The sequence below is a fragment of the Myotis davidii genome, unplaced genomic scaffold (genome assembly GCF_000327345.1).
Source record: "Myotis davidii unplaced genomic scaffold, ASM32734v1 scaffold1277, whole genome shotgun sequence".
Lineage (NCBI taxonomy): Eukaryota > Metazoa > Chordata > Mammalia > Chiroptera > Vespertilionidae > Myotis > Myotis davidii.
Genome location: NW_006290682.1, coordinates 2,715,687 through 2,732,766, shown reverse-complemented (window position 1 = coordinate 2,732,766; position 17,080 = coordinate 2,715,687). Strand labels below are relative to the sequence as shown.

Below are 17,080 nucleotides of genomic sequence, written 5' to 3'. Positions count from 1 at the left end.
AGGGGGTCACACCCTCATGGCAGCCGCCCCCCTCTCGCCTTGCAGCTGGGTCTCTCTGTCCAGCGCGGTGTTCTGGGTCCTACGTCTGTGAGGCGTGACCCTGAGGAGCTGCTGTGAAGGTTCCCTGGGGGTGGGGGGCGGTGGGCCTTTCTCCCCTTCGTGCCCCCCGAGCTGGCAGTGGCTTCATTCATTCTTCCTTAAACCTGGAAGTAAACCGCCTTGTTCACCCAATGTTGCCGCTCCAGACCAGACAGACCAAGCTTGACTTCCATCAAGAACAGGCAGCTGAGAAGATGCTGAAGAAGGCCTCCAAAGGGGTCTGCCAGCTGCGGGGGCAGAACCACAAGGAGCCCGTGCAGGTGCAGACCTTCAGGTAGGGGCGCAGTCGCTTCCGGCTTCTCACTGTCAGGCCTCTGTCCTCATCAGCTGACGGAAGTCCCGAAACCCCCAAGACAGGGCTCCCCGTGCTGTTAGCATCTTCAGGTTTCTTCTGCTCTTTTTATTCTAGACACCTTTTTTCAAGCTATTTATAGTAATGTAGGTTCCATTTTTAAAATTTTTCCCTTTTTTGTTAGTCTCTTTTTCTTTTAAAAAATATTTTTTTATTTATTTCAGAGAGGAAGGAAGTGAGAGAGAGAGAGAGAGAAAGAGAGAAACATCAATAATGAGAGAGAATCAGTGATTGGCTGCCTCTTGCACGCCCCCTACTGGGGATCGAGCCCACAACCTGGACACGTGCCCTGGACTGGTAAGACCCGGTCCCCGGGATAAATTCTACCCATGCACCCCATTCCCTACCTCTATCACCATCCATTTGCCCAGTTCCTTTTAACACATTTTTTCTGATTTCAGAGAGGAATGGAGAGGGGGAGAGAGAGAGAAACATCAATGATGAGTGAGAATCACTGATTGGCTGCCTCCTGCACATCCTACACTGGGGATGGAGCTCACAACCTGGGCATGTGCCCTGACCGGGAATCGAACTATGACCTCCTGGTTCATAGGTCTACACTCAACCACTGAGTTACGCCTGCCAGGCCTGGTTCCATTTTGCATTTAGTTTTGTTTAAATGAAAATATCCCATGTTGCCATGCAGTCCGTTCCCTTTGTTGGCTGTAGTGGCTCTTTGCATAGGTATAATTTGCCTGAATATCTGCGTTTCCCTGTGGCCTTTTTTTGTTAACTTCTGATTGAAGCATAACGCACGTGCAGGAAGTGTGCATGTCCTAGGTGTGAAATAGTTCAGGGAATTGTCACAGACTCCACATGGCAAGAATGAAACATCAGCGGCCTCAGACTTCCCACACCAGAGGGACCGTCGCCTTGAATTTGAATACTGTAGATCAGTGTTCCCTCATCTATTCACACAGCATAAAACTAACCATTTAAAGTGAACAATTCCATGGCACTTAACACAGCCACAGTGTTTTGTAACTACTCCCTCTGTCTAGTTCAGGGGTGGGCAAACTTTTTGACTCGAGGGCCACAATGGGTTCTTAAACTGGACCGGAGGGCCGGAACAAAAGCATGGATGGAGTGTTTGTGTGAACTAATATAAATTCAAAGTAAACATCATTACATAAAAGGGTACGGTCTTTTTTTCAATAGTTTTATTCATTTCAAACGGGCCGGATCCGGCCCGCGGGCCGTAGTTTGCCCACGGCTGGTTCCATAACATTTCCATCACCCCCGAAGGAAGTCCATTAGTAGTCACCCTCTCCCCCAGCCCCTGACAACCAGCAGTCTGCCCCTGTCTCTATGGATTTGCCTGTTCTGGACGTTTCCATCAATGGAATCATACAGTATGTAGTCTTTTCTGCTTGGCTTCTTCGGATAATGTTTTTCTTGAGGTTCATCTACATTGTAGCATGTGTCAGAACTTCATTCCTCTTTTTTGTTTTGTTTTCTTAATCTTCACTCGAGGATATTCTTTCCATTGATCTTTTTAAAGAGAACGGAAGGGAAGGAGACAGACAGACAGAGAAACATCAATGTGAGAGAGACACAGCGATTGGCTGCCTCGCATGTGTGCCCTGACCAGGGTCGGAGACTGAGCCTGCAACCAAAGTCCGTGCCCTTGACTGGAATTGAACCTGGGACCCTCGGCCTGCAGGCCGATGCACCAACCACTGAGCAAAACCACCCAGGGCACTTCATTCCTTTTTATGGTTGAATAATATGTGCCTGACTTTTACCCTGAATTTTGTTATGCCCTGAATTTTCACATCCCCATCATAAAAGAACATAAAGCACTGTAGCTACCTTCCTTCAATTCTGATTTAGAACACCTTCATTTGTATACATTATTTATTCATTTTTTAATAAAGCGAATGTTCACTGAGTGCCTGCCGCATAGCAGGCACTGTTCTAGGCACTAGAGACAAACCCTTGCCCTCACAGTCCTTTGTAACTTCTATTCAAATTTAGAGACTCTAGCCCGGCTGGCGTGGCTCAGTGGTTGAGTATCAACCCATGAACCCAGAGGTCATTGGTTCGATTCTCGGTCAGGGCACATGCCCGGGGTGTAGGCTTGATCCCCAGTAGGGGGCGTGCAGGAGGCAGCTGGTCCATGATTCTCTCTCATCATTGATATTTCTGTCTCCCTCTCCCTTACTCTCTCTCTCCAAAAAAATAAAAAATTTTTCTAAAGTAGAGACTCCATATGCAAACAGATTTGTTGTTGGTATTTCAGTTCAGTTCGTTCTGTGGATAAGAAAAGCTTTCATTGGTACTGCGAGCCTCCTGGCAGCTCTGCTTGCATTATGTGGGCGTCTAACCTGGAATTCTTTCCCATCGCAGGGAGAAGATAGCGTTTTTTACAAGACCAAGGATTAACATACCTCCTCTGCCTGCCGACGATGTTTGATGTAGTGCTTTGTACACACGAAGTATTTATCTTCCTGTTTTATTTTCATGAAGTTCTTAGACTAGCTAAAGTTGTCTTTAAACTATTTGTGCAAAGCTATTAATATACACATTTTGTAAAAAAACACACATATATCTATACATATATATTTTATAATAGTGACGGCAACAGGGCTTGGTTTTTCCTTGTTGTGAAATTGACATCTCTGAAGACAAGTTATTTTATAAGAGATCAACTATCCTGTTAAGAGTGTACAGTTTTTACGCTGTTTTATTTGATTTAAAGGCTGGAAGACAGAAACGAAGTGAGTTCAGGCAAATTCACTGTATTGTAACTTATTTATAGTACTTTTTTCCTTGAAGGAAAATACTGACTTTAAGATGTATTTTAAGGCTGAAACTGTATTCCTCAGTATTTGTCATGCAGTAGAATGGAACTTCGGGGCCGGTTTTGTTTCTGACACGGACGTGCAAACACTTTGTGCTGAACTCGTCACTCGTACCAGTGTCTCCTGTGTGCCTTGATTGTGTATATTGTCCACTGTCACACTCACTGTGTCCTGTTGAGATCCCACCTGGGGCTCAGTCGCAGAGCCCGGTCCCCCGCGGGGACTGGGCGCCGAACCCCCCCATTTCTGTGTTGTGTCAGCGCACGGTTCTGTGCTCCCCCCCGAGTTTGAAGCTTTGGAAGCGGCCCTGGCTGGGGCCTGCCTGTCCCCAGCGGCTGCCCACGCTGCCCTGCACCCACCCGGGCAGCCTGCCCCTCTGGTGCGCCCCATCCGACCCTGACCTTGACCATCAGGAAGGCGGTGCGGGGCTCCCGTTCTACTGCTCTGTCATGAAGGAAAGTGAAAGAGACTTAGAAACGCACTGTCACCAGTCAGTGACTCCGCCCAGGCGACGGCAGTCTGACCTCTGACGTAGGCTTGACCTCTGAAGGCGCTTTTCTGGAAGGAAGCGCATGCACACGCGGGTGACTGCTGTCACCCAGCGAGTCATTCACAGGAGAGGATGTGAGATATTTGATTGAAATCAGAATCCTTCCCCCCAATACTGGAATCTACCCAATATTTCTTAAGAAATCTTAGAAGTAGTTCACGAGAAAATTGTTTTATGTAATAAAAATCCCACTATTCTTTTGAAATGCTAAATGATATGAATATTTTGCCTAATGCGTATTTATTGTATATGGAATGCACTCTCCCTTCTGAAGCCTCAGAGAAGTAAGTGAGGTGGTCACACGGATTAGAGAAGAAAGCGGAACTCTCTCGCCCTAGATTCCCTGCCCCTCCCTGAAGTGCCCCCTTTAATCCATGTCTCTCCTCGTTAGTCTGTAATCGCCCCCTTGTAGAGCCCACCTTCCCTTTTGCATTTATTAAAAGTGAATTTTGTAAAAGCATTTCATTGACACGCGACCTGTCACGGGCAACGGAAGTTGTCAGTGGTGGTAAGACTGAAAACTTTATGCTTTTCACCCTTGTCATCTCTTTGCTATGTATTTGTGCCTTGACTCTCGCTGGTTTTTTGTTGCGTTTTGGTTTTTTTTTTGGCTGATTTCTCTGTGTTCATGCCCACAACAGAGATAGAGACGCGCAAAGCGTCGGGAGCCCGGAGGACAGTGGCCGGGCCCCCTCCGTGTGCTGCTGAAACTTCCACCAACCACTGTCTGCCCTGCCCTCGGGGTGCGGGGCCGGTCACTGCCGCCTCGGGGTGGACGGCTCCCTCACGTGGGAGAGTCCCCTGGCCGTGGCCTGGCCGCCCCTGTTCAGTGGCTGCCACCTGAAGCCGGTGCCTCGAGGCCACTTTTCTGCTAACCTCCCCCTGCCCCGCGGAAAGCTCTCACGTGGTGTTGGCAACAAATCTCACTGCCCAGAGCGGACAGATTGACACGCGGGGTGCCTCCCCGCCCCAGGGCTTAACAGAAACCCCAGAAGCAAGCGCAGGCCTGCGCTGCTGTCTGTCTGAGGAGCACTTGGGGCCTCCCCAGCCCCCACTGCCCAGGCCCCAAAGGGCACAAAGCCAGCCACGGCCCAGCCGGGGTCAGGCAGGAGGACTCCGCCTTCATTCAGGGACGCTGCTTTCGATGCCACCCGCGCGTCAGAAAGTGAAGTCCTGTCGTCTTAAGGGGTGTTTTCACCTTCTGTTTCACCTGGTCCACGCCACGCCCTGGATACCCAGCACCGTGCCATGTTCATCAGTTTGAATCCAGACACGGGAAAAGGGAACTTGATCTTCACCGCATCTGATCATGCAATTGTCACCTCCTGTTGTGGGAATAAGTTCTAATCAGTAGTCATCTCTGTTCTAATTGTGCCATTTGTATTGCTTGAAAATATTTCTTCTATAAAATTAAACTAATCTGCCTTAACAACAAAGTGCAAATGTGTGGTTTTTAAAAATACTGTCATTACGGAGACTTAAATATATAAAGATGTATACCATTTTTTTCAACATACAAATAGAGGCATAAAAATAGCGAAATGAACACACACGCAGCCATCCCGACTTCAACACGGCTCGGTCCTGGCGGCTCTTGTTTTGTCTACACCTCCCTCTGCCTCCCCCGTCCTTCCACAACTTAACTACGTCCTTAAGGTCATTATCCAGGGTTCATCTCAGTCGTCTCATAGGCCATTCTTTTTTTAAAGAGTTTTTAAAAAGATTGATTTATAGAGAGGAAGGGAGAGAGAGAAACATCAATGAATCATCGGCTGCCTCCTGCACGCCCCCCACTGGGGACCGAGCCCGCAATCTGGGCCTGTGCCCTGACCAGGAATCGAACTGGCAGCCCTTGCGTGCATGGGATGAAGCACAACCAACTGAGCCATACTGGCCAGGGTGATCATTCTTTTCTAAACTGAACCAGTGTTTCTCAACCTTCTGGCCCTTTAAATACAGTTCCTCATGTTGTGACCCAACCAGAAAATTATTTTCATTGCTACTTCCTAACTGTCGTGTTGCTGCTGTTATGAATCGTCATGTAAATATCTGATATGCAGGATGGTCTTAGGCGACCCCTGTGAAAGGGTCGTTCAACCGCCAAAGGGATTGTGACCCACAGGTTGAGAACCGCTGCACTGAACGGAATCCAAATATCTGTTTATTGGGATTTTTAAATCTTTATATGTTTTTTATACCCTTCACTCATTTCTCCTACCCCCTTACCTCCTACCTCTGGCAACCATCCATCTGGTTTTCTTGGTAACAGCTTGTTTGAAATAGAATCCACTTGCCATACATTTTACCCTTAAAAAGCATATAATTCAGCAGTTTTTAGTATATGCAGAGCTGTGCAAATATCGCTATTAATTTTAGAACTTTGTCATCATCCCCAAAAGGAACCCTGTACCCATTAACAGTCACCCCAATTCTCCCCCAGTCCCCAGCGACGCTGATCTGCTTTCTGTCTGTGGCTGGGCCTGTTCCGGACATTTCATAACCGTGGAGTTATACACTGTGTGGCCTTGTGTGTGTGGCGTCTTTCACTCAGCAGCGTGCCTTCCAGGCTCACCCGTGCTGCATGTGTCGGAACTCCACTCCTCTTGGTTGCGGAATGATAGCGCACCGTGTGGATGGGCCACACGTCGTTTATCCAGCTCCCAGATGGCTATGTGTAGCTGTTATGAATCATGCTGCTGTGGTCATTCACGTTCAAGTTTTGGATGGGTGTTTTCATTTCTCCCGTGTCTCTAACAGTGGACTTGCGGGTCCCGTGGTAGCTCTGTGTTGGGCCGTTTGAGGAACTGCCAGGCTGGCTTCCGCAGCACCGCACCATGGACATTCCCGGCAGCGGGGTAGGAGGGTTCCAGCGGCTCCACATTGTTTTTCTTTTTTAAAATATATTTTATTGATTTTTTACAGAGAGGAAGGGAGAGGGATAGAGAGAAACATCGATGAGAGAGAAATATCAATCAGCTGCCTCCTTCACACCTTCCACTGGGGATGTGCCCGCAACCAAGGTACATGCCCTTGACCGGAATCGAACCTGGGACCCTTCAGTCCGCAGGCTGACGCTCTATCCACTGAGCCAAACCGGTCAGGGCGTGGCTCCACATTGTGACGCTCATTCAATCATGTTGATCACAGCCGTCCTACTAGGTGCGAAGTGGTGTCTCCCTGGAGTTGTGTCTATTTTTAATCTACAGGATCCACCCCCCCCACACACACACACACCATGTCATTTGTCGAAGAAACAAGGGCGCATGTCCTAGTCCCCCCCTTTCCGCGCTTCGCTGAGTGTATCCCTGCTCCTCTGAACTCTCCTCGAAGTAACTCCTGGCAAGAGCCGCTGGATCCAGCAGCGTGATCAGAGTCCAGCTCCTGTCGCCCCTTCCGTTGCGGGGATGTGGGTGGCGAGACATTCATATGTTCGCCCACCTGGTGGCTTATAAGGTTTCTTTTCGTAAGTTCGCAATGTCTATCCATGCGCAGACCCATGAATTCACTGAGGGTTGCAAAATGATAGCAGTTCTATCCATTTTTAAAATGATTTAAAAATATGTTTTTTGATTTCAGAGAGGGAGAGAGAAACGTCAACGATGAGAGTCATGGATCGGCTGCCTCCTGCACGCCCCCTACTGGGGGTCGAGCCCACAACCCAGGCATGTGCCCTGACGGGGATTCAAAAAGTGACCTGGTTCATAGGTCAGTGCTGAACCACTGAGCCATGCTGGCTGGGCTCCCTGCATTATTTTTAATATAAGCAGATATATAAGTATATAAGCACATATAATGCATGTCCACAGAAGTGGACACACAATCCAGGTGCACATACATGCACACATAGGAACACATCTGTGTTTGAATGTGCTCCCTCCCTCTGAGACATGGCAGCACAGCAAGCATACTCTTCTCCCCCTGGCTTTTGTCAAAGATGTATCTCAAGAGACCACCAAAGTCTGTATTGGCCACTGTAACAATGTACCACGGGCTTGGCTTAAAGCAACAGAAGTTTCTTCTCAACAGCCCTAGAGGCCAGACGTCTACAGAATCAAGGCAACGGCAGGGCCGCGCTCCCCCAAAGGCTTCTTGGCTGGGGGTGCCCCTTCCTGCTTCCTCCGGCCGCTGGGGCTGCATCCCTGCCCTGTCTCTTTAAAAATATATATTTTGTTATTGATGTCAGAGAGGAAGGGAGAGGGAGAGAGAGAGAAACATCGATGAGAGAGGATCATGGATCGGCTGCCTCCTGCACGCCCCCTACTGGGGACCAAGTCCGCAACCCAGGCATGTGCCCTGACTGGGAATCGAACCCTGACCTCCTGGTTCATAGGTCGATGCTCAACCACTGAGCCGTGCTGCTCGGGCCCCACCCTGCCTTTAGAGGTCCCTGGCTTGTAGAGCCATCACTCCAACCTCTGCCCCCATCTTCAACTGCCCCGCCTCAGTCTCTTGCTCTCCCGTCTGTTACGAGAAGACTTGTCATTGGACGCGGGGCCACCAGCTAATCCAGGAAGATGTCACCCGAAGACCTTTACCTCTGCAAAGACTGTTTGCCAATAGGGTCACGTTCACGCATTCCAGCTGGACATTCTTTTGGAGGGTCCTCATCCAACCCACTCCCAGCTGCCCTCTCGCTGCCTCGTCCATCCTACAGGCAAGTTCCCTTCAACCGCTCCCACCTCCCCACAGTCTCCGTTTCTCTTCACCATTGAACTCTGCGTTAGTGGAGCTACCATCATTTATGCCCCGTCTCCTGGTGTTTCTAGTCTTCTGCTATTAAAAGGAATTCAGTCCTGGTCGGTGCTCAGTGGTTAGAGCGTCAGCCCATGCACTGAAGGGTCATAGGTTTGATTCCTGGGCAAGGGCACGTATCTGGGCTGCAGGTTCAATCCTCCGCCCTGGTCTGCGTGCGTGCGTGCGGGAGGCAACCAATCCACGTGTTTCATCTCTCTCACATTGATATTTCTATCTTCTCTCTCTCCCCTCCTCCTCCCTCCCTCCCTCTCTCCCTTCTCCCTTCCACTCTCTCTAAAATTCAATGGAAAAGATATCCTCAGGTGATGATTAACAAAAAATAAATAAATAAAAATAAAAAGAATTCAGCCCGGCCGGCGTTGCTCAGTGGTTGAGCGTTGACCTGTGAACCAGGAGGTCACGGTTCAATTCCGGTCAAGGGCACTCGCCTGGGTTGCAGGCGATCCCCGCAGGCCAGGCCGAGGGACCTCACCGGTGCATGAATCCATGCACCAGACCTCTAGTATGCATATAAGATCTTTGGTTAATCTCTTGCTGCCCCACCCCCTGAAATTCATCAGTCTGTTCCATGTTCCATGCCTGTGCATTGAACATCTGCCCCCTGGTGGTCAGTGCACGTCATAGCTACCGGTTGGACAGTCGCTTAGGTGTTTATGTATATATAGATAATTCAGCAATGCAAAGCCTGCTGCAGACATCTCTTCATATTATTGCCAGGGTTTCTGTGGGATCGATCTCCTGTAGTGGGGTCTCGTGGTGAAAGGGTAAATGCATGTGGCATTCAGCTGGGCATCACCACCTCTCCCTCCTGGGGGGGAAGTACCACTTTGCCTTCTCACCAGCAATGCCCGCGACAGTTTCCCCACAAGGTCACCAGTAGAACTCAGTCACACTAGTGAGGCTTTGCCACTTGCAGTCTAAATGCGTGCCCTTCCCTGAGCGAGGCCGCTGGAATGACAGGTGTTCCTGGCGTGCCTCAGTGGCTGGAGGGCTGGCCCTCCTCCCTTTCCTCTCCTGCAGTGCTTTCCTGGCTATTCTTGCTTACTTGTTCCTCGAAATGGATTTTATAATCAACTTGTCTAGCTCCGGGGGAGAAGTGAAGACGTTGTTCCCGGAATTGCATTCAATTTACAAACCGGGGAGAACTGACATCCTGTGATGTTTCGTCCTCTGAACCAAGCGTGTGTCTCCTTCCGTTGGGCCCAGGCTCATTGGTGTCTGTCAAGAACGCTTTACAGTCCTACTCATTGACTTGGGGTATTTCTTGACAGGTTTTTGGCTATTTTATTTTCTGTCTTTATCAACAGAATGATGGAAAATAGCAATGAGATAGATACAATTATATACAAGGTTATATATATCTTTTTTCAGACTCCAATGAAAAAGTCAGTGTTTCCCCATTTAGCAAAACATTGGCTTTAGGGGATGAATCTATCTATCATCTCTATCTATCTATCATCTATCTATCATCTATCTATCTATCTATCTATATCTATCTATCATCTATCTATCTCTTTCTCACATTCACAATGTTAAAGATATATCTTCATCAATTTCTATTTTCTTGAGTGCTTTTAACATGAATGGCTGTTGGATTTTTTCAAATTCCTTTTCTCCATCCACTGAGATGCTCATATGATCTTCCTCGTTAACTCTGACAACATGATTGATTATATGAATGGATTTCCCAACAGAGAACCACCCTTGCTTTCTGTAAAACAAACTCCCTTTGGCCGTGCTCCAGGGGTCCTCAAACTTTTTAAACAGGGGGCCAATTCACTGTCCCTCAGACCGTTGGAGGGCCAGACTATAGTTTAAAAAAAAACTATGAACAAATTCCTATGCACACTGCACATATCTTATTTTGAAGTAAAAAAACAAAACGGGATCAAATACAATATTTGTATTTGCATGTGGCCCGCGGGCCGTAGTTTGAGGACCCCTGGTGCAGCTCTGCGTGTGCTTCAGAGTGGTTGCTGGTGATTTCTTTCTGAGTTTTGCATCGATGCACTGGTTTTTTCTAGTGCAGTTTCTGTGAGGGTGAGGATCAGGGTTACACCCATGAAACAGACGCGCCTGTCTCCTCTGTGGCTCGTGGCTCAGAGAGGGTGAGTTTGGGAGAATCCCACAGGGGGCTCCTTAAACCATGTTCTCCATTTCCTCAATGGAAATTGAGCTTTTTGGACTTGCTCTTGAGGTCAACTTTGGGAAGTTGTATTTTTCTTAAAAATTATCTATTTCGTCTCTGTTTTCCAATGTATTTGTAGAGAGCTGTACAGAGGAATGTTTGGCAAGTCCCTTCGTTTCCTGGGTCTCCTCCCCTTGTCATTTCCAACCTTTTGTGTGTGTGTTTTCTCCCTGGTTTTGCCTTGATTGGGTTTGTTACTGGGTTTTTGTTGTTGTTTTTACTTTTTATTTTTAAAAGAGAACTGGCTTTTGGTGTTGTTGGTTCTATTTTTTTAAATTTTATATCTCATGAAATACTGTTTTATTTTTATTAATTCTTTTTTTCTGTTGTTTCTTTGTTTTTGTTTTTTGTCTTACTTAGTTGCCTTTTTGTCGTTGAGTTGGGTGTGTTTATTTTTCTCTTAAGCCAATTGAGTGCTATCAACTTTTCTCTGCCAACAAATATGTCCAGTTTTCATGATGATTATTCCCAAGAAAGTCTATATTTTCCCTTTGTGCGTCCCCTTTGATCCAGGAGGTGTTTATTGACGTGTCTTTGAAAAATTTCTCCAGAGGTAAAGGTCTTTACAAATTTTTGTTATTAATTTCTACTTTTATTGCAAAATAGTCAGAATATCCTGCTTGTGTTGTTTTTGTTCTTTGGAATCTGTGAGGTTTTCTTTGTGGCCTGTGGTACAGCCAGCTCTTGTGAGTGTTCCATGACAAGCAGGCACCCTGTGCACAATCGGGGCTCAGACATGGATTGGTTGATACATACATACATGCATACTCGTCTCCTGGGATTTTCATAATAAATTATCACAAACCAGGTGGCTTAAGACAACAGAAATGTCATTCTTGCTCAGATCTGGAGGTCCGAAGCCCAGAATTAAGGTGTTGGCAGGCTGCCCTCCCCTCAAAGTCTCTTCCAGCTTCTAGGGGTCCTAAGTTCCACCTCTGTCTTCATGTGGCCTTCTCTGTGTCTCTTTGCCTCTAAATCTCCCTCTCCTTTTTTAAAAAATATATTTTTATTAATTTCAGAGAGGAAGGGAGAGGGAGAGAGAGAGGGAGAGAGAGAAACATCAATGATAGAAAGAGAATCATCAATTGGCTGCCTCTTGCATGCCCCCTACTGGGGATTGAGCCCACAACCCAGGCATCTGCCCCAACCAGGCATTGAACCGTGACTCCGGGTTCCATAGGTTGATGCTCAACCACTGAGCCACACCGGCGGGGCAGTGTGTGTGTGTGTGTGTGTGTGTGTTTCCTTCCATCACTGGCAGTTCCTGCTTTGAAAGCTCAGTGCTTCTCTGCTTAGAGCTGCCCACATCCATGCGAAGGACTCGTGTCCTCCCTGTCCCCGTGGACGGTGAGCTCGGGGGCTGGGCCCCTGGTCACTCTAGAGCCTGGCACTGGGTGCTCTGGGTGCTCCATCATCACGGACCTGTAAATCGGTGGTCAGGGCTCTGTTAGGTGACTATGGCGGCTGGAAAAATGACCACGGACTTAGTGACATAAAGCGACACAGATCCATTCTCATACTTCTGGGGGTCAGAAGTCCACTGTGGGTCTCACTGGGCGAAAATCAGGGTGATGGTTGGCGTTGGCCCCTCGCTCCGTCTCCCAGGCCGGCGGAGTGGCATCTTCAAAGGTCGGTCTGTACTCTGCCCCTGTTGTCACCTCTCTCTCTGACCCTGACCTCCTGCCTGCCCCTCGTAAGGACCCCTGTGATGACATCTCCCAGGATCGCCTCCCGGTCTCAGGAGCTATCACCTAAGGCCGTGGTCGGCAAACTGCGGCTTTCGGGTTTCCTGCGGTTCTTTTTTGTGTTTAGTGTGTTGCTCGCGAGCCGCAGTTTGTCGACCACTGCCCTAAGGTAACATCTATACAGGTCCAGGAATTCGGGTGCAGACAGCTTGGGGGGGGTTGTTACTCAGCCGTCCCAGAAGCCCTCATCTTTGAAGGGCCTGCTCTTTTATTCCAATGCGTGTGCTCTTCTCCTGTGGCTCAATTTTGCTTTGAAACAGATGATCGGCTGCCCCCTCTCATTCTGGAACAAGATTCGCCGGCCCCTGGGGAAGCCCAAAAGCCACACGTTCCTGCGGGTGGGAGCATCTGCCCGGGACCTGCGGCCCCTGGGCTCCGTGCGCGCCTCCTGCCTCTCCCGCCAGCACATACTCTGGCCAGATCGCGCTTCCTGTCCCGCAATTACAGGCCGGATCCCCTGGGTAATAAACAGTGAGTGTTTAATTGCAATAGAATTAACTGCAAAGAAGTGCTTTACAGTGCATTCGGTAGGACTCTGCGGCGACGGAATTGTGGTGTCTCTGCCTTACATTTGGTGGCTGCTGGCCACAGGGGCTACAGAGCGCTTGGCATGTGGCTAATGTGACCGAGGAACTGAATTTTACATTTTGTTCATTTCAATGAATTTGTTGTTGCTGTTAATCCTCACCCAAGGATATTTTTCACATTGATTTTTAGGGAGAGTGGAAGAGCGAGGGAAAGGCAGAGAGAAACATTGACCGACATGGGCCTGGGAGGAGCCTGCAACCGAGGTACGTGCCCTTGACCAGAATTGAACCCAGGACCCTTTGGTCCACAGGCCAAACCAACTAGGGCTGTTCCTCACATCTTTTATGGCAGTGGTCAAGCTGGGTGTGGGGGAAGGCATTCATTCATTCATTCATTCATTCTGAGAATGTGCTCAGTTGCGCAGGAGCTCAGAGCATCAGAGATGAAAGAGCACCCAGGTTCTGGCAGACCCACTGTTTACAGAAGAGTTTACCAGATAGTCAGGCTGGAGTTTGGAGGAGGGGAGGAAGGCGCCTTGGGTGCAAATGTATGTGGGCACCAAAAAAATCAGTAATCAAGATAATATTTATAAAAATCACATGTAGTGCAAAAATTCACAATGCGCAAAATGTCACATCCTATATAATAAAAGCATAATATGCTAAGTGTCCGACCAAGTGGTTGCCATGATGCACATTGACCACCAGGGGGCAGACACTCCAGGAGGTTAGCTTGCTGCTGGGGTCTCGCTGATCGGGACTGGGCGAGGGTCAGACACGCCCTGGAGCCCTCTGGCAGTCCCTCTGTGGCCAGCCAGCCCCTATCGCCCCTGATCAGCCCAATCACTGGCCAGGCCAAGGGACCCCACCCGTGCACAAATTCGTGCACCAGGCCTCTAGTGTTAAAATAAAAACAGGCTGTTTTTGACGACTGCAGTTGGGCAAGGGTAGCAGTCATTTCCAACCAGCCTGCGGTTATGCACCCTGCAGGTCCCCACAGAGTGGGCTTATGCAGTTGACAATGGCGTGCAAATAAATTGGTGCACCTGGGCCTTTCTTACGGCTGTGTGTGTGTTTGATTGTAGTCTTTCATTGTTGTTAATCCTCACCAGAGGATACTTTTCCCATTGATTTTTATAGAGTGGAAGGGAGGGAGGAAGACAGAGAGAAAGAGAGAGAGCGAGAGGGTGAGAAAGAGAGAGACATCAATGTGAGACACACATTGATTGGTTGCCTCCCACATACTCCCTGACCTTGGGGCTGGGGCTAGAACTTGCAACCCAGGTATGTGCCCTTGACTGAGAATTGAACCTGAGACCCTTCAGTCTGTGTGCCAATGTGGTAACCACTGAGCACACTGGCCAGGGCTAACTGTAGCCTTATTAACTTCATCCACTTGGCTCAAAATATGGGGCGAAGTTTTGATAAGCATGTGTGGGGGTTTTGACTATGTAATGTGTGTCTGTGCCTGTGACAACTTCCTTTCCACCGGATCTCGGCCCCAGAAATGACCACCCTTGGCCGTGTCCACACATCGGTTACGAAGCAGTGTAGGGACACGCAGGCAACAGTGTAGGGACATGCAGGCAATAGTGTAGGGACACGCAGGCAATAGTGTAGGGACACGCAGGCAATAGTGTAGGGACACGCAGGCAATAGTGTAGGGTCATGCAGGCAATAGTGTAGGAATGTACAGGCAATAGCGTAGGGACATGCAGCCAATAGTGTAGAACGTGCAGGCAATATAGGAACAGAATTTCCAGCGCCTTATACACTGTTGTTTTTATTAAATTAAATTTATTGGGGTGACATTGGTCAACAGGGTGCACTCTTAAAAATGGCTGGGCATCAAATTATACTTTATGCGAAATTGTAGACCAGGGTCTCTCCACCTCTGCCTGTTGCTGCCCTGGCCTGGAACATTCGCTGCCGTGGCGCTGCCCTGGCAGCACTCCTGGCCGCGATCCACTGGGTGCCAGCAGCGTCTCCCTCCCGGTGTGGCGACATCCGTTGCCAAATGTCCCAGCAGCAGATCATCAAGAGGAAAAGGACTCAAAGCGATAAAACCCGAAACCTGTGAGAAGCCAGGGGCGCCGTGGGCAGGACGGAAACCGCAGAGGTGGGAACACAATATCTGAAGAACCGTGTCATGCAGACGGGAACAGGAACCTTCCAGCTCCACGGGGCGAGTAGGATGTGAATTGAAATGGAAGAGAAGTTGAGCCCCGGCCTCCAGACGATTAAACATTAACCCCAGAGCCTGGCTGGCGTCTTGTTTCCTCAAGATTTTTCTGAGCAGCAGTTCTCAGCGGCCCAGGGTCGCGCCTCTTCTGAGTCGCCTGCGAGCTGCCAGGCTTTTCACACTTGAGCCATCACCTTGTCAACAGAAGGTGAAACCGACCTGCGGGCAAAACTGTCACCCGCGAGGAGGCAGGTGCTTCTACTTTAGCCACTCCTGCCAACAGCCAGCCACCTCTGATGGCAGGAGGGCATTTCATAGGGACCCCCGCGCCCCTTTGGTTCTGGGAGCCCCAGCCACAGAAGCCATGCCGCCAGGCAGGGTGTCCTGGGTCGGGATTCCGGGTCTCTCTGGGCATGAACGCACCGCACCGGGTGTAGGCGAAGGAGATCGGCCTGCCCGGCCTCCAGTGGGCAGAGGTGGAGGTGACAGAGCCGGCTGGGCAGGGCTGGGCTGGGCCGGGCGGCTGGGCTGAGTGGCTGGGCCAAGCACGTGACGCCCCGGCTGGCGGGGGGCGGGGTGGCCGGGCCTGGGAGCGTGAGGCTGAAATTGACAGTCACCCCTGGCAGGAGAGTGAGCCTGCGGCTTTCTGTCTCCATCAGACCCCGGCCCCGCGGGAGCAGATTTCCGTGGCGTTTGAACTCCTATCTCAGGAAACCGAAGCACAAGGTAAGTTGCTGATCACTCAGAAAAACAAACGGGTGACGAGTGACCTAGAAAAGCCGCACGACCACTTTGCTGATTTGTCACGTCTGGTGCTGAAAGGAATCGATGGCCCGGGGAGGGCCTGGGTGGCCTCACATGGGAGACTGGCTTCCGCTCTGGAGGGAACGGTGGTAAAATGCGGGGGTGAGATCTAGACATAGGAAAGCCGGGGGAATAAAGAGCCAGGCAGCCAGCCCCAGGCCTGTTGGTAAAACAATCTATTTCACATCCCTTCAGGGGCGGGAGAGGGAGTGTTAAAATGGTGATTCAGACCCAAGGGCAAGTGAACCAGTCCATGTGAAACTGGAATACAAACAGCTCCCGCTTGGGTCCTCGCCCAGCTCCGAAATTGTGTGGGTTGGCGAGGAAAGTTGATCTGTTCTCTGCTTGAGTTTTCACATCTCCGAAATGACCACAGTTGGAGTTGTCTGGGGCTTTCTAGGCAAGGCTGCTGTCAGTTGTGCACGGGGGATGTTGACATTGTGCATACTTTCTGGAATGGTAAGATGACTCGCCGCTGCAGAGTGTGATAAAAATGAGCAAACGTGAAATAATGAGCGCCTGGGAATGAACTCTGTCCTGTCGGGCAGATCAGATTCCCGGCCGGAGGATTTCAGGAAGCAGACATGTGTACAGCCATGCGCACGCAGCAGGGCCTGATTGGAACTAATCAGATGCTCAAGTAAGTGGTATCAATATGTTGCCACTATCTCCGTCTTTGGCAAATCCCGGTTCGTATGGGAAAGTCGCTGTGGAGAGTGATCGAGAGCATTCTTCATCAGCGCACTTAGCATAATGGTCCGTAATGCATTGGCTGCGCATGACTGGATCTGCTCTCATGTTTCACAGACGATTTGCAACATTGACCCTCTCTGCGAACTAGTCCCTGCACTCAGCTGGGTTTGCAGAAAATGTGTTTCCTTCTCCATTGCCTTTGCTACAGACTTTAAAAATAAAACCGAATGTCATTTCGGCGAGTTCCTCTCATCACCAATCCCTTCTTGCGGGCGCTCTTGCAATCCCATTAGTGTGCGGAGCCTGCAATCAGGCGGCTTCCCCCCTCTGCGCCCCTTGGTCCCGGGGGAGGGGGGCGGGGGGCGGTGGAGAGCCGGGCGC

General features: G+C 49.6%; 2 protein-coding genes across 2 annotated transcripts in view; both read left to right on the top strand.

The window, feature by feature from the left end:
• WWC3 (WWC family member 3) overlaps positions 1 to 5,241 on the top strand; it is a 77,012-nt gene extending 71,771 nt beyond the window's left edge. The window contains 2 exon segments of the mRNA XM_015563966.1: positions 206 to 373; positions 2,801 to 5,241. Coding sequence (XP_015419452.1) covers positions 206 to 373; positions 2,801 to 2,867 — 235 coding nt within the window. The 3' untranslated portion in view covers positions 2,868 to 5,241.
• Positions 5,242 to 15,764: 10,523 nt separating this feature from the next.
• Positions 15,765 to 17,080, top strand: part of CLCN4 (chloride voltage-gated channel 4) — a 38,428-nt gene continuing 37,112 nt past the window's right edge. The window contains exon 1 of the mRNA XM_015563965.1: positions 15,765 to 15,928. The gene's annotated coding sequence lies outside the window, so the exon portion shown is untranslated. The remainder of the gene's footprint in view (positions 15,929 to 17,080) is intronic.